Raw genomic sequence first — 24,498 nt, forward strand, 5'->3', positions numbered from 1 at the left:
TATCATGGTAGAAATAAAGAATAAAGATTTTATTTTTGTGCAAGAAAACTTTTTACAGTGCATAAGTTTTCTAAATAATATTTAAATATAAGGGTGAATTTTATTTATTGCTAAGCAGACTTAAGCAAGACAGGATTGTTATTGGAAAACTAATGTCTGTTATCTTCATTTTTGATCACTCTTCTTGGGACAGTAAATTTGTCAATATTAATATCAGGTTATGTCACCTTAATCAATATTCATTAAATACCAGCTATTTACCTTCTCAAGGATCTTTCTTTATGCCACATTAAATAAAATGGGTTAAAGCAGTACACTAAAGACCTCTACCTTGTAACAGTAAAATTATTTTATTTTTAGCCTTTTTTGATTAAAAGTAGTGGTCAAAGATGTTAAAGCCCTCAAAGATGATTTTGAAGATGAAGATGTGTTGGAGCTACTCAGAGAGTAATCAGAAACAATTAGGAAAAATGTACCAAATGCCTCATTCTTTCTCTGGGCTTCATGGCAAATTACATTTAATATTTCAGGCTTGTTGCATTTAAAATAAGGCTTCCAACTAAGCAATTTTCAACACAACTCCAATCAAAAGATATTGCATAAAATTTTCTTATTGCTATAGAAATGAAAAGAGTGATTGTCTATGTTGATTAGCCTTGAAGATTGCTTTGGGAAGAATTTCACCGTTCTAGTACCATTCCCATTATAATTTATATTCTGTGAAAAATTGAATACTATATTGAGAATCAGGATAGTTTAAGGCTTCTTTTTATCTGTTAATTTCACTCTCCTTTAGCATAAAGAGGATCCTTGTGATGTGTATTTTAATGTATATATAATTTACTTTTTAATCATGATTCTTTAAGATTACTTCAAATAATAGTATATTAAAATTACTTGATAGATTTCTTAATGTCTATTTTGCAGAATTTGTGCTAGCCAGTTTGGCAGGTATAGGGATATAAAGCATTTACTTTAAAAATTTTATAATACAAAATTTATAATAAGAAAGAAACGAACAAAATAAAAACATGAACCAGTTGTTCAGTTATGATAAATGAGGCTCAGACTGTTGCATTTACATATTGGTAAGTGCTAAACAGAGGTTATATCTGCATGATACCGCAAAACCTGGAAAATGAACAGCAATATTATTTATTCACTTATAAATTCAATTAATGAACATTTATGTTTACTAAGAGAGAGAAAGTTGGTTAGAGGATCAGCAATGCGTTAGAAGAGAAATAGTACCTCCTATAATGGGTCCACTGGTGGAGTGGTGGGTTAATACAGATCTACAAAAATGGTATCAAAAAAAATTTAATGATATTTATTAGAAACTATCTAAAAATGCATATATCCTTTAATACATCTCTGTGGAAAATATTCAAAGAAAGAAAAATAATTTATGTACATATGCATTTATTACAAATTTTTAATGCTAGAAAATTGGGATGTTACATGATTTGGTGATTCAGATAATTATATTATTTTTCTTCACTAGATGTGATGCAAATGTTAAAATGATAGGTATGTTAGCTTTGTAATACCGCAGAACAGATTTAGATGTGTAATATCAAAAAGTTAAAAGTATACAAATGAGAAAATTTGCAATTAAAAAATTATTATCACTGTAGTGTTTTAGATGACCATTTAAATATCTTTTCTAATCATCTTGTATTATTCAAAAATAATGAATAAAATATTTTGTTGTGTTAATAGCTCTTGAAATGTGACTTTGTGCATTGTGGTCAGGAATATAAAGTAGAGGAGGACTTGAAAAACATATGGTGGCTTCTCAAAAAATTAATCAGAATTACCATATATGATCCAGCAATTTTATTTCTGAATATGCATCCAAAATAATTGAAAGCAAGGACTCTAAAAGATACTTGAATATCCATATTGATCACATTATTCACAATAGCTAAAAGAAGTAAATATTTATCAGTGAATGAATGGATAAACCATATGTCATAATATGTACAATGGAATGTTATGTAGCTTAAAGAAGGAAATTGTGACACATATCATAACACAGACACACTTTGAAAGCATGCTATGGGAAATAAGCCACTCACAGTTATTATGAAAGTATCTCACTTACTGAGATGTCTGGTGTTATGGTTTGTGTACGGATGTCCCCCCAAAGCCTCATGCAGTCCTGGGGTCAGGCTTCTAGAATTTGTGATTGATTCATGGTCCAATGCTGGGATTATGGATGTGAGTGGTACACTGTAGGGTGGGTAGCCTACATACATGACAAGGGACATATAGAATCTTCTCTCATGTTCCTTCTTTTTTGTCCCCATTGTTTTGTTGTTTTCCACTGCCATGAATTGTTGCCCTCCTCAATATGTGCTTCTTTGCCTGAGCTAACTGATTTTGTACTGAAATTTCCACAAAGTGTGAGCTAAATAAACCTTTCCTTCTCTAATTTTGGGTATCAGGTATTTTGACTGAGCAACAGGAGAAATGTAACTGAGATAGAATTTGGTACTGAGTGTGGAGTCATTATGGTACCTGATCATGTGGTTCAAGAGCTTTTGGGAATGACTTGTGGGAAGAGTTTGAAAAGGTTTGGAATGGTTTGGAGATGTTGCCTGAAAGAGTAGACTTGGAACACCTTAGGCTGCTCTATATAGGAGATGATGGTCAGAATGTAGAAGCTCAAAAAGCTGATAAAAAAAATCCTGCTGAAAAAGACCAGGCTTGGGAGGATTCTTCTGGGAAGGATTACATTGGTTGTTGGAGACCAGTTGATGTGTGTTATGGCTTGGCAAAAAGTTTGTCTTAATTTTACTCAAGAGACTTTGCCTGAGACTAAAATTAAGAGCAGTGAACTAATCAAACTGTCAGAAGAAATTTCAAGGCAAATGTTGAGGCAGTGGCATGGCTCTTGTTGGTTTTGCTTTTTTGTTGTTGTTTGCAGATTTATGTTGCAAATCAAGAGCAAACAGCCCAGTGGGATGATTTAAAATGTTGTGATTTTGATCAGAAAAGAAGTTCCAGTAAAGTTGTGGACTGCAAAAATAAGAGTTGAGGGGGCCAGGGATTTAGCTCAGCAGCATAATCATCTGCCTGGCAAGTGCGAGGTCGTAAGTTTGATCCCTAGTACAAAAACAAAAATTAAAAAGAGAAAGTTTAAAAAAATAGACTTGAGACAATCTCAATTGTTGCAAAGGAACAGGAGAATATAAATGATGGCATGAAGCAAAAGTAAAGGACTTTTCTTTGAGGAGAAAGCCACAGATGTTCCAGAGTGGTGGCAGCTGCACTAGGTTCCAAACTAGTGACAACTGCACCAAGCTCCAGAATGTTAGCATCACAGAGAATTTGTTCCCCAGAATAAGGTTCAGAGTGACTCATGCATTCTCTCTACCGCCAAGAGAGAAAAGTGTGGCTACTGATCCAGCTGGCAGTGCACTTTGGCATCATCAATGTAATGCTGGTTTTAGATGCATGCAGAATGTAAGAGTTGGCTTACACCCCAATTTTAGAAGGCCTGGGAGGGCCTGAGAGGGCAGTGTGAGAAGCTGTGAGTGTGAAGCCTCAAGTGCAGCGCAGACCCTACAATTTTGGAAAAACCAGAAACATGGATCATCTAAGGAAAACTGCAAGGATTGAGTAAAGCAGACCTAAGACAGAATTTGTGGGAGCTACAACCACTGGAAGTGCTTTAAAGGTTGAGTCATACAAGCCTTTTGGAGCTCACAGTTTACACAGATTACTTCGGATGTTCCACATGGAATTGCAGGACAATGTTTGCCCTGCTAGATTCTGGACTTGCTTTGGCCCCAGTGCTTTGCATTCTCCTGTTTATATCTTTTGGAACGGTAGTGTTTATTGTGTACCATTGAATGTTAAAAGTGTTTAAGTTTTCATTTGTGCAGGGGCTCACAGCTAAGAATTTGCCTCAGATGACAAACGACACTTGGAACTTAGACTTTTCAGCAGTGCTAAAACTGTTAGGACTTTGGCAACTCCTGGAGATGGACTAAATGTCTTTTGCATAAAGGATGTGCATAAATCTTTAGGAGGCCAGGGGCAGGATGTTGTGGATGTATCTGGATGTCTCCCCAGAGTCTCATGCAGTCTTGAGGGCAGGCTTCTAGAATTGGTGATTGATTCATGGCCCAATGCTTATGGGATTATAGGCATGAATGCTACATCCACCCTCGGTTAGTGTGGCCTACATGTAACTAAGAGACATAAATTCTTCACTTGCGCTCTTCCCTTTTTGCTCTTGTTTTTGCAGTTTTCAGCACCATGAACTGTTGTCCTTTACCACATGCTGCCTTGGAGCTGATTATGGACCGAAACCTCCACAATCTGCAAGCTAAATAAACATTTTATTTCCTAATTTTGGGTATCAGATATTTTGTCTTAGTAATGAAAGAAAAGTAACTAAGACACATGAGCTAGTCAGATTCACAAGAACAGAAAGCAAAATGGTAGTTGCCAGGGACTTGGGGATGAGGGAATAGGGAGTTATTTTTCAATGAATGTTACAATTTAAATAAGGAACATTATCAAGAATTTACATTTCAAATTCTACTTTTTAAAAAAGATGTAATTTAAAAATACAAACATTTAAAAAATAAAGCAATTTCTTTCACCTAGCTTCTCTCAGTGTTAACACTTTACCTAACATTTTGTTAAACAAAAAATTATTGAAGCTGGTATTAACAATTACAAATGCTATTAACTAATTTATCAATCTTATTTAAACTTCACCTATTTTCTCCTCCTAGTGTCATTTTTCTGGATCAAGATCCACTTCAGGATGGTATATATTATACTTAGCTATATCTCCTGGGTTTTTCTAATTTGTGACAGTTCTTCAGTCAACATTCAATACCCTCAATTCCTTGATCCTTTTGGAGAGTTACTGGCCAGTTATATAGGATAGTGCCATAGTTTGAATTTTTCTAATCTTTTCTCATAAGCAGCTCATGATCATTCATATCACAAGAGTCATTTCAGAATATTGATATATCTTATTAGTGATGTTAAATTTGACCTCTTGTTAAATATTCAAGTTTTTCCACTGCAATGGTAATTTTTTTGTAACTAGAGTATCTTGGGAAAAAGCCTTAGAGACTATGAAAATATCCTATTTTTAAAAATTTGGTCTTTTTGAGACAAGTTCTCGCTATGCAGTTCAGCCTGGCCTTGAGTTCCCTTTGTAGCCCAGGCTGGCCTCAGACTTTCAACCATCCTCCTGCCTCAGCTTCCTGCGTTCTGGGGAATAACCTGTTTATACTATCACATATTGATTTTAGTCTCCACATACAATTCTCCCTTGCAATAATCATTACTTTGGTGCTTGCTAAACTCATCAATAGTTTTATACCTCTTTAACACAGTAGGGAAATTGTCCTTGGATTAGAAACAAAGCCTGTAAGGAAGAACCTGGTTGGAAATTATTTTGATCAGTAGGTTAACTATATGGCTTATAAGCTCTGAGGAAGATATGGACTATTGTATTTAAATATTAAATCATTCAAGCTTTTTTGCATGTTATACTTGAGAAAAGAAGTTATATAATCCAGTGATTTTTTTTTTAAATTATTTGTTGGGTCAGGATGATTTGTGTTTTTATTCCCACTTTACTTTTCAAAATAAACCTTCTTAGTCCATAGGAAGGGACAGAGAATACTAGCTAGATAACAGTAAATTAAAACTTCTGGGGCTGGGGCTTTAGCTCAGCAGCATAAGTGCCTGCCTTGCAAGCAGGCAGTCATGAGTTCGATCCCCGGTACCGATAAAAAGGAAAAAGACCAAAAAAAACCTTCTGCAATCTTAATTATTTTACTTTTGTCATGAAAAATATTTTAAAACATCTTCCAGAATTCGACACTATATTCTATGCTGCATATCACGACTCCAACCTGACATTAAGATTTTACTCTAGAACTAAAAGGTGTCAGGTACCTGGAACCAAACCTGAAGAGTAATGGATTACAAAATAATTAAACATTTGTCTTCCCATTGGTAATTTTTCCATTTTGTATTTAAAATACAACCCCCAATAACATATTTGTGTCAGGGATCTTAGAGAGAAGCAGGCAGGATGTACTGTACGTACTGGGATCTTAGAGAGAAGCAAGTGGCACAGTCAAATGGGATCCTTGAGTTAAGTGTGCATTGGATCACAAGAAGTAAATCACGACTGGTGAAGCCTTTGAACTTGCAATGCCAGTAGGCCCAAAGGTGTAAGATCTCAGTTCATTAAAACCCACAGTTTGGGAAAGTCAAATGAGAGTTCCTTGTAGGAACAGTTTGTGCCAAAGTCTAATTTCACTCTCCTTCCACTCTTTATCTACTTCCAGCGTGTCCCATTTGCTGTCAGCTAAGGAGCCAAGATGACTCCAGAGGGTACTGACCCCAAGTGTCCATCTCTAGAGACACAGAGCAGGAGGAGAAAAGTAGAACAGTCCTGGGAGGGTAAGTGGAGACTGACTAGCACATTGTCTTTCCATAAAAATGTGGTAGATTGTATTTTTGACTGTTCATATTTTTTACTGGTGACTTCCTTCATTTAGATCATGAGGACGGTCCCTGAACTGTTCTAAGTTCGATTCTGAGGGAAAGTAATTTCTTAGATCGGGGGGTTGGTTCCATGATGTTTTCCCTGTTACACTGCTTATTCAATTGAATACTTGGTAAGAGACTTACACAACTGTGGGTAAATTTTTGGTTTCACAAATGGTGAAGTATGAATCTTTCATAAATTTTAAGGACAGTAAAAATAAAAAGTCATGAAATGAAAGTGATCTAGTATGTAGTAAGACAGCTGTTTGACATTATTTTTTCTGTTAGTTGTGGATCTTGTAATCTTCACCGTTACTTTATTTGCTGACTTCTTGGATATACAATATGGGCCATTTAGGTGTGGTAAGCTTGACAGAACATACAGATGAATTTATGGGTTTGTATCAAAGATATAGTACCAGTTTTTAACAATGTATGAGTATATATGCTTTAAATACTTTTACACAAGGTATAAACCTTCAAATTGGTGATATTTTAGAGCATAAAAATTATTTGTTATTTTCCCATTAAATATCATGAAAACCCATTATCTAATAAATAACTTTCAAAACTTTCAAAACTTGAGAAACAAAATGGTACATGAATATTAATGATTGATCTCAAGGTAAAATAACTTTGTTTACTATCCAGTAAAGTAGTTGAATCTCATTTATAATCAAATAGAAGTACAATTATTCTAGGAATGTTCAAATAGGAATTAAATTATTTCTGCTTTGCTTTCATTTGTTTTTTGCCATTTAGGTTCACAATAGTTTTCTTAGTAGAAATTTTGAATGCATTTGAAAATAATAAAAAATAAAAATTTGAAAAATCTAATATTAGAAATTATTTCATTTTTAAAATTTGCTTTAGTCATAGGAAAAAATTGGAGTCTAACCAAAACTACTCTTTTTACATTTTAGTTTTCTCCATGAAAATAGTGCTCTTTGTAAAGTTTGGCTTTTACTATTTTTAATAGCATTTATAAGTTTCTCTTCTAAATACTGAGGTACTCATGTTGTTAATTATAAATTTTTATTCTAATTTTCTTACAATGCATTGAGGAAAAACTTGAAATAACATCATGCTAAGAGAGCTCCATGATCCTAAAACATAATTTTCTGAAATCTGTGTTATACTATGTCATAAAATTCTTGATAAGGTCAACATTGATTAGTTAATGCTAAATCTTAAACAGAAAAAATAGGTATTTGAAAATTTATTAAATGGTTAAATAATGATAATTATGTGACTGACATTCTCATAGTTACTCTTTTTGAGGGTCAACAGTGCCCCAACATGTTCATGGTAACAGATGTTTGGGATTCAATTTTATTTGACAGAGTCTTCAGCATTTGTTTTTAATGCATATGCTGTATACCTCTTATATGTACACTGTGTCTTCATTCAAAACATACTTGAACAATTACAGTGATGAGTCAGTTAATGTAAGAAAATTTAGCTAACTAGAAAAATTATGTCATTATCGTATTAATTGAGGGATACACAAAAAATGCAGGCCGAAGGACATAAATGCTATATATATGAACTTTTACCCATAAGAAGCTTCCAAGGTTATAAAATGAGTTCAGAACATATTCTGTATATTTTCTTCAGCTGTATTTCCCTAAATTGTAAATCATGTCCATCTATGACCCTGAAACACCATAAATCACCAAAAATAAAATTCTGTTCACCTTATTATAGGAAGAAAATATATCAGTGCATTTAAGAAAAAATTTTCTAAAATGTGTTTTTATTGACTTTTAATTAAAATTAAGCCATTAAGTAATTTCCTAGTTTATGACTAATGTGTTCTCTGGTGTCATTTTCTATTTTAAATCTTTAAAATTGTACACTTGCACCTTTGCTGCTAAATCTAAATTATCCTGGTGGGGAGGTGGTGAAAAAAGTTTGATGTAGTACGATGATTGCTAAAGATTATGTGATTAACTCGCTACAATTATACATGAGGACCTATATGTTACATTCTTACTTGCACATGTGAGTGTATATGTGCATGTTTATAAAATTCACAAAACATACTACCTTGTTTAAAACTCCCAAGGTTTAATAATGATTTAATGCCTGAAACAGAGTTCTGCACAAGGTAAATTAACCGGGAAATATGCCACCTCTGACTCCATTTCCATCCTGTACAATGACTGCTTTCACTCTCTTTGGATTTAAAGCTCTTCACTTACTGTTCCTCACATTGTCTTTACAGTTCCAGCTTGCGCTTCACCTGTTCCGACAGTTTAACACGACGCCTGGGTCAGGTCCGTTGTTCCGATTGCTTGTTCTAGTCCTTCCCTCCTATCTGGCCTCCCCGAGGGCTCCGCTCACTGGGTTTTGCTCCCAAGCTCTGTTTTCTGAACCCATTTATGCCTTTTCTTTCTGAAGACATTTGTTCATCTGGGAGCTCAAATTGACTTCTCCTCATCTCATTTCCTTAAAAAGGCACCATTAAGGTGAACTGAACTCTTTCAAAGCACTTTATAAAAAATGAAAGGCCATATGAAAGTAGGCTACGAGTGTTTGTAAGTATCTGCTTTAAGCCAAATTGATAGGAAAGGATATGAAATGATTGCAAACTTAAAAATGTAATATATATATATATATGCTGGCAGGGAGGGGAGAGGTACCACACATTGTAATTAGCAACAAAACAAATAGAGCCAAACCACGAGAATTATCTAAAAATATTTTCTAGAGAAAAAAATCTTCTTTTACAACAAGATGTAAAACAATTAGGCCATGAGTAACATAGCCTTTAAATATCATTACTTTACTTTTTTCTAGTGAAATTCATAGTTGTTATTTTTATGGTTTGTAAATAGACCATCACTGATCTTTTTATTTTTAATATTTAAAAATGATGGCTGGTGTGAAATATCTAAAAAAAATTTAAAAATTAATTAAAATTATAAAATTAAAAATCAGAAGAAAATTTAGAATACTATTTGTGGAAAATATTTCACGTTTACTTCTATTTTCACATCTGATTAAAATGTACTTCATTTACAAAACACTAAAGTGTATTTTGCTTTGAATTTTTACTCAGAACATATAGAAAGATTATAATATTTAATAATAATAAAGAAAGAAAATCTGATCCAACTTTAAAGTTAGAATTTTGGAGTCACCGAAATCTTACATGGCCCATGACAATACTGATGAATTGGTGTTTTGATTTACCTGAAAGATTATATAGTTAGGATAAGGTCTAATAAAATATAAAAAGTAAAAAATTTAATTTCAGGTCATTAATAATTTTTTTTTTGTCTTTTTCTTTTTTATCGGTACCAGGGATTGAACTCACGACCGTCTGCTTGAAAGGCAGGTGCTTATGCCGCTGAGCTAAATCCCCAGCCCCTCAGGTCATTAATAATTTAAAAGATACTTGTAATATTCTTTGACTATGTTATTTTTAGGTAATAAATTTCATAGATGTTTTTATTAATCATTAATTATACCTTAACCACAAGGAAAAATTCATCACCAAACAAAACTTTAACATAAAAAGTACATAACCTTTGAACCTGAGAAATGTTTTTGAATAATTTACAAAATAATTTTATTCACAAGTAAAAGCAAAAAAATAATAGAAGAATTGTATGCCTGATGTTTTTTGTAAGAAACAAACATGTAGAAGCCAAAAATCTCTAACAAAAATTGCTGTGTTCCTTGCTGACCTACTTGTCCGAGGCAGCTGTGAACTTAAATTGCAATTGGGAAAAGGTTTTTCTTTAAAAAATGTTTCAATACTAGAGGAAACTGTAGAAAGACAAACAAGGAGAGTTAAGTCTTGTGAAGCTTCCCAGAGTCCATAGGTTTATAGCAGATGCTTCAGAAAAACCACGCCAGTTTCTAGCTCGGAACAAACATTTGGTTAGATTCAGTTAATAATTAATAAAGCCCGGCCAATAGCGGTTGCTTCTCACATAGATCTATCATTTACTTTCTTTTTTTAAATGAAGTACTAAATAATAGAAACTAAGAGCCTAGAACATGACTAAAATCTAATGTTTTAAAACACTAAATACTTTTCATAATGTATGATAGCTTACAAATAAATAATTATAAGGCATGTTACTTGTACAGTATATGATTATTTAAAGCTATTCAATGGTGCCTATGAAGATAACATGCAATGTACATTCATGTAATACAGTATATGATGCTAGGCAAGAACATGTTCAAAACCATAGATAAATTTTGGTTAAAAGAAAAATCCAGGGCTATAAAAATAGAATTAATCAAGCTTTTATTGAACAATTAATTATAGTTAACTTTCATGTGTAGAAATCAGATCAATTTGAAAACACCTATATTCAGTTCAGTATTATAGTCTTCCAATCTATAGTTACAGTGCCCTAACTTCTAGCTTAATAGGTTGGCTATGGAATTAAACATTGAAAATGAGTCATATAATCAGGGATAATGATTGCATGCAAAATAAATCTAATAAGATGTTTTCTGGGTGCAAAGAAAAAATACCTTAGTGTAGAAATTACACATTTTACCTACACTAAATACACTGAGCTTTTCAGTCTTTGTGTACATTAGTGCTATACAATAGTTTATTAACTAGCACACAGATAGTAACTAACTGCCCATTCACTTGAAGAAGCAATGAATCTGGAGGGGAAGGTGACATAAAGAGAATTAGATGTGTTATATACGTGTAGTAACTCCCTATGAATTAATGTAATCCCTATATACTGCAAATGTACCAAAATAACAATAAAAAAGAGTCTGGAACTGAAAAAAACCTAGGATTAGATGTGTATGTACTGTTCTTTTCTGTAAGTCATGGTTACTTTATATATAAATGAAGACATGACACATCAGGCCCACTACAGAAGATCATTACTACAGCATTTAAAATATATACTAGTGGTGTGTGTGTAAGTTTAAAGCAGTTTGTTTAGTGTGTTACAAACAATTTGTAACTGTAACTTAAAACTTCAGTTTGTGAATTATGTACTTAAAAATAATTTACAACAGATCTAAAATGACTCCTATAAAAACACCATTCACATTCAATGGCATTTCTCATTTGTTCTGTTCAATAGGAAAGGGCTGGACTTGTAGCTATTGCCTTACAAGTTGCATGTAACCCTATCTTGACCTATCTAGATATTTTCAGTGGAGTCATACATTGTGTCAGTGACACCTGATGCTATGCAGAAAAAAAATCAGAACTGCTCCACCAATTCATGTTAGCATTATCCCCTCACTTTTTTAAATGAAGTCAATTCTGTCTGAGAAGGGCCTTGAAGGTAGATCTCTATCTGTATTTTATCCTCACCAAGCAGTGCCTAAGTACATGTTTATTATTAGTTTTACCATTAAGTTGTGTATTAAAAAGATTTAACTTTCAAGAATAAATTCAGATGTAATTAAAATTTAGAAAATATAGCAATTATAGCTCAAAATCTAATGTGAACATGAAAATCACATGAAAGAACTCGAATGTAAAAATTAAAAATTAAAAATCCATGGGGATAAAAGAAAATATGCAAAATGTTAAACAAATATGCTGTAATTTGTGGCTTTTCTACTTTTTTAACTTTTTATTCTTGAACTTTCTCCAGTGATAACCTATTACATTTATTTTGCCTACTTTAGTATTTAAAGTTAGGAAATTATAAAATTATAATTTAATTATAAAAGTAATACATGCAAGACTTCAGTTTTATAAATAATCATAAAAGAAAAAACAGGTGATGCTAATTTAGTAATAAAAGTATACTTATGGACACAGCACTGATGAAAGCAATTGTCAAAACTAAAAGGCAATGACGACATCTTCTGGACATTTTAAGAATTACAGTTTTTCTTAAACAAAGGACCTTATTTCCACATGAATTTAACAGTTATTTAAAACGACACTTTAAGAACTGCAAAATTTATCTAAATTTAAAAATATTACATGATTAAATTATAAGTACAACATTTAAAGAAGAAAAATTATTGCATATACATTGGAATTATGTCATTTCTATAATGTCTTTGAAACTATTTTCAGGTAAATTTTAAAGTCAAACATTCTCATAAAAAATTTACTGCTATGTAAAGAAATAGTTATAAAAACTAGATTCACTGTTGAATACTTCAGAAGGGAACACTTTCTGAAACACAGAGTCCATTTATAAAAAACCTGCAGGCATTTTAGTCATCAATTTAAAAACTATATTTAATAAGCTAATCCCAAACTATATTTGATATATTATAGTCTAGGCAATGTAATAATTTAGAAAAATTATTTCCAATGGAATATAATTATTAACAGTCCATACTGTTCCCTCAGTTTGAACCTCTATTCTTTTCCACTTGAACTGTATTAATATAGGCACAGTTAATAATTTGTATATGAAATGTAACTGGTCACACCATACTCATGTTTAGGGACTAGCACTGATGTGTAACATTTGAGGGTAAAACTGGTTTGAAGACAGGTTTTTGGAATTATATTTTTTGTAGCAAACTCAATTAGCAAAATACGCTGCTTAGTAATAACTGCGTTTGGTAAGAAATGTATGCTTTAGTTTGATGTAATTTCAAATGAAGAGATAATTATACAAATGAAAGCATGCTTATTTCTTAAAATTACCACTTCTTAATATCTTCATATAACAGGCCATAAATGTTATTTTATAACTAAATTCTTCCAATACCAGAATGAAGCATTTGATTCTCTAGACTTTGATACCATTTTTATCTTTCATATTGTTGTATACTTTAATAATTCATGATCTTTTAGTATAGAAATTCAAGCAAATGATTGAGATGATCATAAAGTTTGAAAGAGGGTGATCTTAAATTCTTCGAGAGTGATAAATTGTCTTCATTTGGAAGTGTTTCAATAACATAAGTAACATGATTATCTTTTTTTTTACTGACTACTGTCTGCTAGTTTTCATACAGCTACAAAAAGAAACAGGTTTTCTGGTATATACTCATTTTTCTTTAGGCAGTTATGTATGATTTGATCTTGAAAAGTTGCTTCCAGGAATTCTGTAAGAAATAAGATATTCATGCATCAAATTATGGTGATTTTATTTCTCACTGGATGTCGGCTTAAGTAACTGCAACAAATAATTTCTGTATTTTATGTGCATACAATCTAAAAAACATACAGGAAGAAAACGATCCTGTTTTGGACAACTTAAAATTGAGTAATTCCGAGGACTCACTGGAACACAATTGATTATAGTAAGGGAAGTTGGTGTAGCAGGAGCCCAGCCAAAGTTACGTTTGCACTGGGGTCAGGCTTCCCACGCGATGATGGCTAGCAGCGCAGTTACAGAGGGCTGGGAACAGGGAATACTTGGAAATCCAGGTGGGGGACTCCAGGTGAGAAGTAATGAGGTTGTTAGGGTGAAGCTCGTCGCTGGGGCTTGGCCCAGGCTGGAGGCAGGAGTAAGTCGGAATTTTAGAGAAAGCTTTGAAGAATTCACAAAATCCTCTGCCCTCACAATTTCAAAGCTGAATTTATTTGCTGTATAAAATACAAGTGGATTGTTTTGCAAATTCAGTGCATAGAGTAAGGGAGGAAAGAATACAATTGAAAGCAGTTCCTATTTAGTTATTTCAGTGTTACTCCACTCACAGGCAACTGGCATTTAACTCTGATAGACATCTCAAGGCTTCAGATTTTGAGGTAAATACATAGGACTTTGGGAAAGGCGAGAAAAGAAGTCATGCTGACAGCTTTTCTCAGCTACGAGAATAAAAATGTAGCAGTGTACTATATGGTAATGTTGCCTACTTTTATATATCACTTGTGAATAGGAAGGTTATTTAAATGGCGATGAATAATATTACAACACAGAGGGATAGCTTTACCTGTCCTCCTTGTGGTTGCTCTGGCACATTGGGGCAGTCGGAGATACAATACTCTGATGTGGTAAAGGAGTTGGAGAAAGATTTACTCCTCTCATATGACGAAAGGCAATTTCTGCATGAATGTTCCGAGAATTATTTGACAGAATTCCTGTATTCCTGTTTCTTTTGTCTGAAATTAGGAATCCAGATGGTTAAAACTATAAAACAAGGAGATGTATTAAGTAATGAAATCTGGTTGTTCTTAAACTGAATGTATGCTATATATGTTTCATATTATGAATTAAAATTTTAAGTAAAAACAAATTAACATATATGCTTAAAATTTTTATGTGACAATGAATCAATTTGATCCTTTCTGTATAATTTTTGAAATAAAATATCTATATCTGAATTCTGTAATACATATACTCAGATAAAATAACTACAAAATTTACGTAGCTATATGTGCAAATGAAATACATTAAGGACTTTTGCAGAAAATCCTACAAAATGGTTGCATAACAAATCCTGAAGAAAGATATATTTGAAGAAAGTTTTGTAGATGAATCCAGGACTGAATATAAAAAAACCATTATAGAAGATGACATTCTGTTATTAAAGAAGTTAATACTAATTTAATATGTTTAGTTTTTTCTAGTTCTATTTACTGGTCAAAAACCTAATGGTTTTGCCTATGATTAAAATATTAAAGCCACAAAGATGTAGAAGTATGAAAAAAGACAGAATAAAACATTACAGCAGAGGAAAGTTTGCAGCCTTTGTTTTTAACTGGGTTTCCCTTCAGCACTGAAACCATGTGGAGTTATCTTCCATGGTAGACTCTTAGGTCAGTTATAATTATTAGCATTCTGTTCAGTTTTATTATCTCAGGACAAAGGGAGAGGTTAAAAGAAGGGAAGAGATGATCCCTCAAGAAAGAATAACTAACCCCAATTCTGTTAAAATAACAGACAGCTGGTGAAGATCTGGAGTGACAAAATAGGCTTGTTCTAAACCCGAATAGACATAAAAATGTATGGTAATACTAAAGTAAGTCATTTGCATGTCCTATTCTTTCATTACATCTTCTCTTTTACAATTTTCTATGCTTTAGCTTTGTGAATTTACTAGTGTTTCAGGAAAACATATGATACCTTTGTTAGATAGCCTCTATGCCCCAAGATTCTGTTATAAATTTCTAATTTCTTTCTACTCTTACCAGAGTTTGCTACAAGATACAGAGACAAGGTATAAAATATGTAACTAAATCTTTGGAAAGAAGTCAGTAAATTATTGTGCAAGTAACTATTCAAGGTTTACATTGTTAAAGAGAAAATGTTTAGTTACAACATAGTAGTCCTGGAGCAGAGGGGAAAAAGCTGTAGTCTCTGAAATCAGAAATTCAAGAACAAAACTTGACTAAGCACGGCATTTTAAGAAATGTAAACTAAAACTTTTAGTAACCTTAGAACAAAAGATTTTTGTTTCAAGTAAAGTGGATTTTCCCTATTCTTTCTGAAACTCTGTCAGGAATACCTTCAACTTCAGGAGTCAAGGAGAAGTCAGGTCCCAAGTAATGGCTGAGGCCAGCAGGTAGAATCAGATTTGTTATCTTCACGGGAGGTGCTTTCACTTGGCAAAATGAGCCACCATCCATGGGAGAGCTGGTCACAGGAATCAACTACACCAAAAACAAAACAGGTAAAAAGCATCTTGTGCCAAAAACTCAGATCAACAGATTTAGCCCTCATTATGAGTTAGATCACTTGATAATTAACTCAAAAAATTTTAAGTCAAGCAATTGTGTACTTGCCTAAACTCAGAATTAATACAAGTGACAAAAGCTTTTGGATGGTTAGAACTTCTGGCTCTATTTTTCCAGAATGCACTGCACTGGTCACTAGAAACTAGTGCTTGATGGCACAGTCCCTTTCCAAGGTGTCTCACTAAGGTAAGTACAGAATGAAGAAAATAGGAATTATTTTTCTCTTTTATAATATTTCTTCTCTAGAAATAGAAATTTTTGGAAGGCAATCTTTGTATTTCTCATATTACTGTACCTCATCATGTGCCTGGCAGTAAATTAGTATTTTGTTTTCTTTTTTTAAACAAGTAAATAAAAGTGAAAACTAAGAAAAGCATCTTTAAAAAATTTTAACAAATGTGGTAAATACTCCACCCAATATTTACCTTTTAAGTCTGTTGAAGATTAAGAATCTTTTCGAAGAATTTCAGCAATCAGCAAACAGAGGAGAAAACTATTTTAGCCAAAGGAGTCTTGCTTTCCCTAGGAATTGAGGACTGCTCTGTTTCCATTTAGACAGTGACCTTGCTTATACTTTTAAAGATATGAATTCTAGATGCATGATTCAACTTATTTGGAGACACAGGTCTTGGCCATTTGTGTAGAATCACAAATTTACTTCATACTTCAGTGTCACGAACAGGTCTTGGCCATTTGTGTAGAATCACAAATTTACTTCATACTTCAGTGTCATGAACAGTGAAGCACTGAAACCAGTGCTAAGACACCCAGTATTTCACAAAATCTGCCCAGTCCCAAAGCCCCTCACTTTGTGGAAGCTTCTTCACATCACTAACATAAAATGTTGTCAAATTTTCTTCTAAAACCATCTGAAAATGTTTTGCTCTAAAAGACAAATTTTAGAGTTTTATGTATTTCTTTCTATTTTGCTGTTTAAAAAGAAAGCATAGCAGCAATTAGATTAAACATTAGACATTATATTGAACTGATAAACCTGAAAGGTTTTCTGTTTTTCTGTCTTCTGCACAGCTAAAAGACATAATTACACAATTTTGTGCTGGCCATGAAAATAAGAGTTATTGCTGATCTTAAAGTATATTTCTTTAAATAAAGACTTCAGCTGTCTTCCTGTGGGGACCAGTAAGTCAAGCAGAGGCAGGGAACCCCACCCCAGTCCAGCGGAGTTCTCTTCCTTGCCTGGGGGACAGGCCCTGGCTTCCTGTCAGGATCAGTGAGTCAGGAGGGAGCAGGGAATTCTGTCCCAGCCTGGCGGTCCTCTCTCCCTCACTTGGAACAATACTTGAAGCTTGAAAATATAGGAAAATGACAAAATGAAAGACCAAAATGCAATCTCAAACATCCAGCCCATCCCAAGAAAGCCTAGGAGCCATGTGCATAGAAGAAAATATATGCCACATACCTGAAATACCTGAAATAATAGTAATTGAAATAAAGAAGCAACTCTGGGAAGCCTTAAAGGAATTCAAACTAGAAATAATCTCTCAGGCAAAAGAAGAAATGATAAAAGAAATGAAAGAGATGCTGAACATATCTAAAGAAGACACAGTTAAAAAAACTGGAGGAACTAAACAAAAAGATAGAATCCCTGGATGAACAATATAAGAAACAAACAGAATATACAAAGCAGATGCAAAGAGATATGTAGGAAATCAAAAACTCCATGGAAAGTTGTAAAAACCGCCTCAATGAATGTGAAGATAGAATTTCAGACCTCAAAGACAAGATTGCAGCCAGTGAACAGGAAAGGAAAGATCTTTTAAAAATAACAAGAAATCACAATTCAACCCCTGTGAGATGACACAAAGAGGAACAACATAAGGTTGACAGAGATAAATGAAAAAGAAGGGGACAACATAAAGGATGTCAAGAGGATATTTAGAGAAGTAATAGCTGAAAACTTCCCAAACATGAGACTGAAAACTGATATCAAGATCAATGAAGCATATAGAACTCCAAATAGCCATAACCAAAATAAAATTACACCTAGATACATAATAATGGCCATCCCAGAAATCGAACAAAAGAATAGAATATTAAAATCTGTCAGAGAGAAAAGACAGATCACCTATAAAGGAAAACCTATCAGAATCACAGCAGACTTCTCAGCACAAACAATAAAGTCAAGACCATGGAGTGGAGTATTTCAGATCCTAAAGGAAAATGATTTCCAACCTAGACTGATATACCCTGCAAAACTGCCCTTCAAAACCGATGGAGAAATAAGATACTTCCATGACAAAGAACAGCTGAAAAACTACATGATCACCAAGCCAACCCTACAAAGAATACTGAAAGACAGGCTAGACACATTTAGGAAAAAACCACTAAACAAAGCAGACAATTAAACAGAACCGAAAGATAAAGATGCAACAGCAGAAAGATAACATGTCAACAATAAACCAATATATAACAGTTATGACAATTAAAGTAAATGGTCTCAATGCACCAATTCAAAGAATCAGACTGGCAGAATGGATCAAGAAACAAAATCCAACCATATGCTGTCTACAAGAAACCCATCTAACCCAAAAGGATAACCACAGACTGAAAGTCAAAGGATGGAAAACAATACTTCATGCAACAGGAACCCCCAAAAAAGCAGGGGTGGCTATTCTGTTTGCAGACAATGTGAACTTCAAGCCAATAATGATCAGAAGGGATAAAGAAGGTCACTACATACTGGTTAGGAGAAAATTCCAAGAGGAAGAGATAACTATCTTAAATATATATGCACCAAATACCAGAGCACCCAGTTACATAAAACAAGTACTAACAGAAATGAAAAACCAAATTAACAGTAACACAATTATAACAGGAGATCTTAACACACCATTGACACCAATGGACAATCAACCAGACAGAAAATCAGCAAAGAAATAAAAGAACTGAATCGCACTTGTGAACAAATGGACTTAATAGACATATACAGAGTATTCCACCCAACAACAATAGACTACACATTTTTCTCAGCAGTGCATGGGTCATTCTCTAAAATAGACCATACATTAATTCACAAAACATATCTAAATAAATGCAAAAAGGTTGAAATTACCCCTTGCATGCTATCGAACCATAGCGCTATGAAATTAGAAATTAGTGATAAAAGATACTGCAAAATTCCCACAAACACATGGAAACTGAATAACACACCCTTGAGTAATCAGTGAGTCACAGAGGAAATTAAAGAAGAAATTAAACAATACCTACAAGAACATGAAAACACAAATACAATTTACCAGAATCTGTGGATGCAATGAAAGCTGTCCTCAGAGGAAAATTTATTGCACTGAGTTCCCACATCAAGAAAACAGAATGAATACAAATAAGTAACCTGATGTTATACCTCAAACATCTAGAAAAAGAAGAGCAAGTCAAACCCAAAGCCAAAAGAAGAGAAGATATTATAAAAATCAGAGCAGAAATCAATGCAATAGAGACAAAAAAAATCAATGAATCAAAGAGTTGGTTCTTTGAAAGAATAAATAAAATTGACAAGCCCCTAGCCAACCTTATTTTAAAAAAGGGAAGAAAAAGCTCAAATTCATGCAATAAGGAATGAAAGAGGAGAAATCACTACAGACTCTATAGAAATACATAAAATCATCAACACCTATTTCAAAAACCTCTACTCTCAAAGGTTTGATAACACAGAGGAAATGGACAGATTCCTAGAAGTATGTGAAGTACCAAAGCTAGATCATGAAGATGTAAAACTACTGAGTAACCCAATTTCTATTAATGAAATGGAAAACATAATTAAATCCTTACCTACAAAAAAGAGAACAGGCCCAGATGGATTGACTGCAGAATTCTACAAGAAACACAAAGAAGACCTAATGCCAACACTACTCAAACTCTTCAATGAAATTGAAAGGGAAGCAATCCTTCCTAAGTCATTCCTAGAAGCAAATATTACTCTAGTACCAAAACCTGAAAATGACCCAACTGAAAAAGAGTACTACAGACCAATCTCCCTAATGAACACAGATGCAAAAATCCTCAATAAAATATTGGCAAATAGGATGCAGCAAATCATCAAGAAGATCATACACCATGATCAAGTGGGATTCATCCCAGGCATGCAGGGATGGTTCAATATACATAAATCAATAAATGTAACACACCATATCAATAGAGCCAAAAGTAAGAACCACGTGATCATTTCTATAGATACAGAAAAAGCTTTTGATAAGCTTTTGATCATTTATGATAAGAACCTTGCAGAAAACTGGAATAGATGGTCTTTACCTCAATATAATAAAGGCCGTCTATGACAAACCAATAGCCAATATCATACTAGATGGCCAAAACTTGAAGGCCTTTACTTTAAAATCAGGCACAAGACAAGGCTGTCCCTTATCACCACTCCTATTTAATATAGTACTGGAAGTACTAGCCAGAGCAATTAGACAAGAGAGAAAAATAAAAGGGGTAAAGATAGGAAAACAAGAAGTTAAATTGTCATTGTTTGCAGATGACATGATACTCTACATAGAAGACCCCCTAAACTCCATTGAAAGACTCCTAGATATAATAAATAAATTCAGTAATGTAGCTGAATACAAAATCAATACTCAAAAATCAATAGCATTCCTATACACTAACAACAAAGTCACAGAGAGAGAAATAAGAGAAGTCACACCCTTCACGCCAGCAACCAAAAAAATGAATTATCTAGGAATTACTCTCATGAAAGAAGTGAAAGACCTGTACAGGGAAAATTATAATACACTGAAAAATGAAATTGAAGATGATCTCAGAAAATGGAAAAACATGCCTTGCTCATGGATAGGAAGAACAAACATTGTGAAAATGGCCATTCTCCCAAAACTATTATACAGATTCAGTGCAATCCCGATAAAAATACCATCAACCTCAAAAAACTTGAGAAATCACTCATAAAATTCATCTGGAGCAAGAAGAAACCTAAAATAGCAAGGACAGTTCTAAGCAGCAAAGGCAAGGCAGGAGGCATCAGGATCCCTGACTTGAAGTTATACTACAAAACAACCGTAGTAAAATCAACATGGTACTGGAACCAAAACAGAACTGAAGATCAGTGGAATAGATTAGAAGATACAAACACACTCAACCACCCTATCTTCAATAAGGAGCCAAACATGTTCACTGGGAGAACAACAGTCTCTTTAATAAATGGTGTTGGAAAAACTGGTCTCCATATGCTGAAAACTAAAACTAGACCCATGCCTATCACCATGTACTAAAATAAAATCTAAATGGATCAAAGATCTGAATATTAAAACAGAAACACTAAATCTATTGGAAGACAAATTGGGTAAAAAACTTGAAGACATAGGAGTAGGCAGAGAATTCATGAACAGGACTCAAACCACACGGGAAATACTTCCCAGAGTCAATAACTGGGATCACCTCTTATTAAAAAGTTTCTGTATGTCAAAAGAAATCTCCAGCATAGTGAAAAGAAAACCCACAAACTGGGAAAAAATCTTAGTGAACTGCCCCTCAGACAAAGGACTTCTGTCTAAAACATATAAAGAATTAAAAAAAAATCAGACCCCCAAAATTCAAAGACCCAATCCAAAATGGGCATCTGAGACGAATAAACAATTCTCAGATGAAGAAATACAAATGGCAAATAAATATATGAAAAAATGTTCATCATCATTGGTCATTAGAGAAATGCAAATTAAAACCACACTGAGATTTCATCTCACTCCTGAAAGAATGGCCAGGATCAAGAAAACCACCAACAACAAATGCTGGAGAGGCTGTGGGGAAAAAAGAACTCTCCTGCACTGTTGGTGGGCGTGTAGACTAGTGCAAGCATTATGGAGGTCAGTCTGGATATGTCTCAGAAAACTGGGACTGGAAGCCCCATGTGACCCAGCTATACCACTTCTAGGCATATTCCCAGAAGAACTGAAAGCATCATACCACAGTGATATATGTGCACCCATGTTTATAGCAGCACAACTTGTAATAGCCAGATCTTGGAAACAACCTAAGTGTCCATCAACTGAAGAATGGATAAAAAAGTTGTGGTATTTTTATACAATGGAGTACTACTCAGCTATAAAGAATGATCACATTGAGGTATTTATCAATAAATGGAGGCAGCTTGAGACCATACTCGTAAGTGAAATAAATCAAACTCACATGTATAAATACCGAATAGTTTTCCCTAGTGTAAGAAATGATAAGAATACCTAAAAGTATGTGGTAATCATGATTCCCAATCAGATTGGCTTGAAGCCATATAATGTTTTCACTCATTAATTGCAATGGTTTTAACCTGGGTTGTTTGATTTTAGTATCTGTGATAGTATGAATAGCTATTTTGAAGAAAACAACACAACATAAAAGCTAGTGCTGATTTAATATCATCTTGTTTTGAAGTCCCATCAATCTGTTTCCACTGGTTTTAACATGTTGTATCTTACTATATTTCACTATATGCGATAGTATAAACAAAATTCTTTATAGGTAAAGAGATAATATAGAAACCGTTGTTTGTTTTCTATTAGCTGGTTCTAAATACCCTGTAATTCTTGCATTCTCTTGAATGGCTTCACACTGTCTTGGTATGCTTGATGCTACAGCATACGAAGTTACACTCAATTCAAGGAAAGAGGAACTATGGCGACTACTATTATGTTAGATTATCTGGGGGTGAAACACAATGATGCTTAAATTGTTCAGTTCTGACCTGCGTTGTTCTGTTACAATGTCCTCTCTTATCTCAATCTCCCCCACTTTTTAAAATTAATCTATTTTCTCTCATTATTTTAATTAAGGGAAAACTAAAAAAATAGCGGGGACATATTATAGTAACTCTTTTGTTTTCCTATTAACCTGATTTGAACCCCAGTATTGCTCTCCCCATCTTGTTCTGTCTGATTATTCTATATTCTATTTTGTTTGATAGTATCAAGTTTGAGGGTATAGGCAACCACTTTGAAGGCAATAAGATATACTATGATGCCCATTATGGTTTGACTATTATCCTTTTTTTTAAGTCCTGTAAGGTCTCCAGTGTAGGTTTTATTGGTCTTGTTCTGTACTGTTTTGATCAATTCTATTATACCTCATGATATAGGCAACTCAATTTAAAAATAGCAAGAGGCACAATGGTAACCACTTTTGATCACCTGGTATTCTATTTTTGCGTCATGTACTATGCCCACCCTTCTGTTCTGACTCTGTTTTGCTTAGTCACATTTGGTTTTATTCTCTTCAAAAAAAGTGGTAAGAACTGTGGGAGTAATAAAACTCAAAAATTCTAATTGTTATTGTGAAGAAGAGAGGAAAGGAGGGTGGACTAAGGGATATAACCGCAGGTACGTTCGAGTGTGTAGGATGGAAAACCATATTACTGAGCTTTTGTTGGATCATTGAACGGAACTGTCTCCAATATCACTGTATGAATGTTCACTTTATATGCTTTAATTTAGTGATATGGACAACTGTTTCTGGGAAGATAATATGTAACTTGTTAACTGGTGATTTCTTATGGTATATTTTTTTCCTTGAAATTCTGTATTACTTGTACCCTTTTACTGCTTTGTTTTTTTATGTCCTTTCTTTTTTTTTCTTTAAATAAAAAAAAGACTTCAAATATCCACTTTACTTTATTAACTGTAGAATTTAATAAAATGTTTACATATAGAATAAGGAGAAAGAGTTAAATTCTTTTATATAGCACTGATTCAAATGGCAAGAATATGTATCCAATATAACTCAAGATGGTATTGTAATGTAGGAAGGACAAAATCTGTGCTTACTATTTGATAGACAGAAAAATGGGCACGAAACAAACCTTTTAATGAAATATTTATCCCCAACTAAAATTTGAATTCTTGTACTTTTTCTGTTAAATTAAACCAATTTTAAAATTACATATGGAAATTAAGATCTTTGTAGTACGCCTGAGTGATTATTTAAAATTTACCAACATTACTTGAAAGTAGAATTTATAAATTTCAGTGTGTCAATAATTTTCTGTGCTTGTCTCATGGAGCCCTCACACATGTGGTCTTGTAGGAAGGATAATTCCCCTTCTCCAAAGATTTGAGCCCTATTTCCCAAAGCCCCGTTTGCCAGTGTGTGTGAGTTGATTACTTTGACGGGGGAGATTGTTCTGGATTGTCCAGGGGAGGGAGATGGAAGGGTGACTGTGACAGCAGGTGTGCTAAGGGCTGCAGGGGTCTCAGGGACGTCCCTGCTGGACAAAGGCGGAGCCAAGGCCTGCCGAGGGTGGAAACAGCAGTCTCTCGTCCTCTGAAGCTTCCAGAGAACGCAGCCCCACCAAAGTTTTGATTTTAGCCCTCTAAGACTCCTTTTCAGACTGCTGATCCTAAAAC

The 24,498-nt window shown here is 33.7% G+C and overlaps 1 protein-coding gene across 2 annotated transcripts in view; it reads right to left on the minus strand.

Annotated features, from left to right (window-relative positions):
• Positions 1–10,787: 10,787 nt before the first annotated feature.
• The window catches only part of Lrrc9 (leucine rich repeat containing 9), a 91,239-nt gene continuing 77,528 nt past the window's right edge, over positions 10,788–24,498 (minus strand). For both annotated transcript variants that reach the window (XM_063241295.1, XM_063241294.1), the window contains 3 exons: positions 15,907–16,051; positions 14,392–14,560; positions 10,788–13,560 (listed from right to left, as the gene is read on the minus strand). In XM_063241295.1, coding sequence (XP_063097365.1) covers positions 13,521–13,560; positions 14,392–14,560; positions 15,907–16,051 — 354 coding nt within the window. In that variant the 3' untranslated portion in view covers positions 10,788–13,520. The remainder of the gene's footprint in view (positions 13,561–14,391; positions 14,561–15,906; positions 16,052–24,498) is intronic.

The sequence above is a fragment of the Cavia porcellus genome, unplaced genomic scaffold (assembly GCF_034190915.1).
Source record: "Cavia porcellus strain 051 isolate PalLab524CR breed Dunkin Hartley unplaced genomic scaffold, mCavPor4.1 scaffold_31, whole genome shotgun sequence".
In the NCBI taxonomy this organism is placed as follows: Eukaryota; Metazoa; Chordata; class Mammalia; order Rodentia; family Caviidae; genus Cavia; species Cavia porcellus.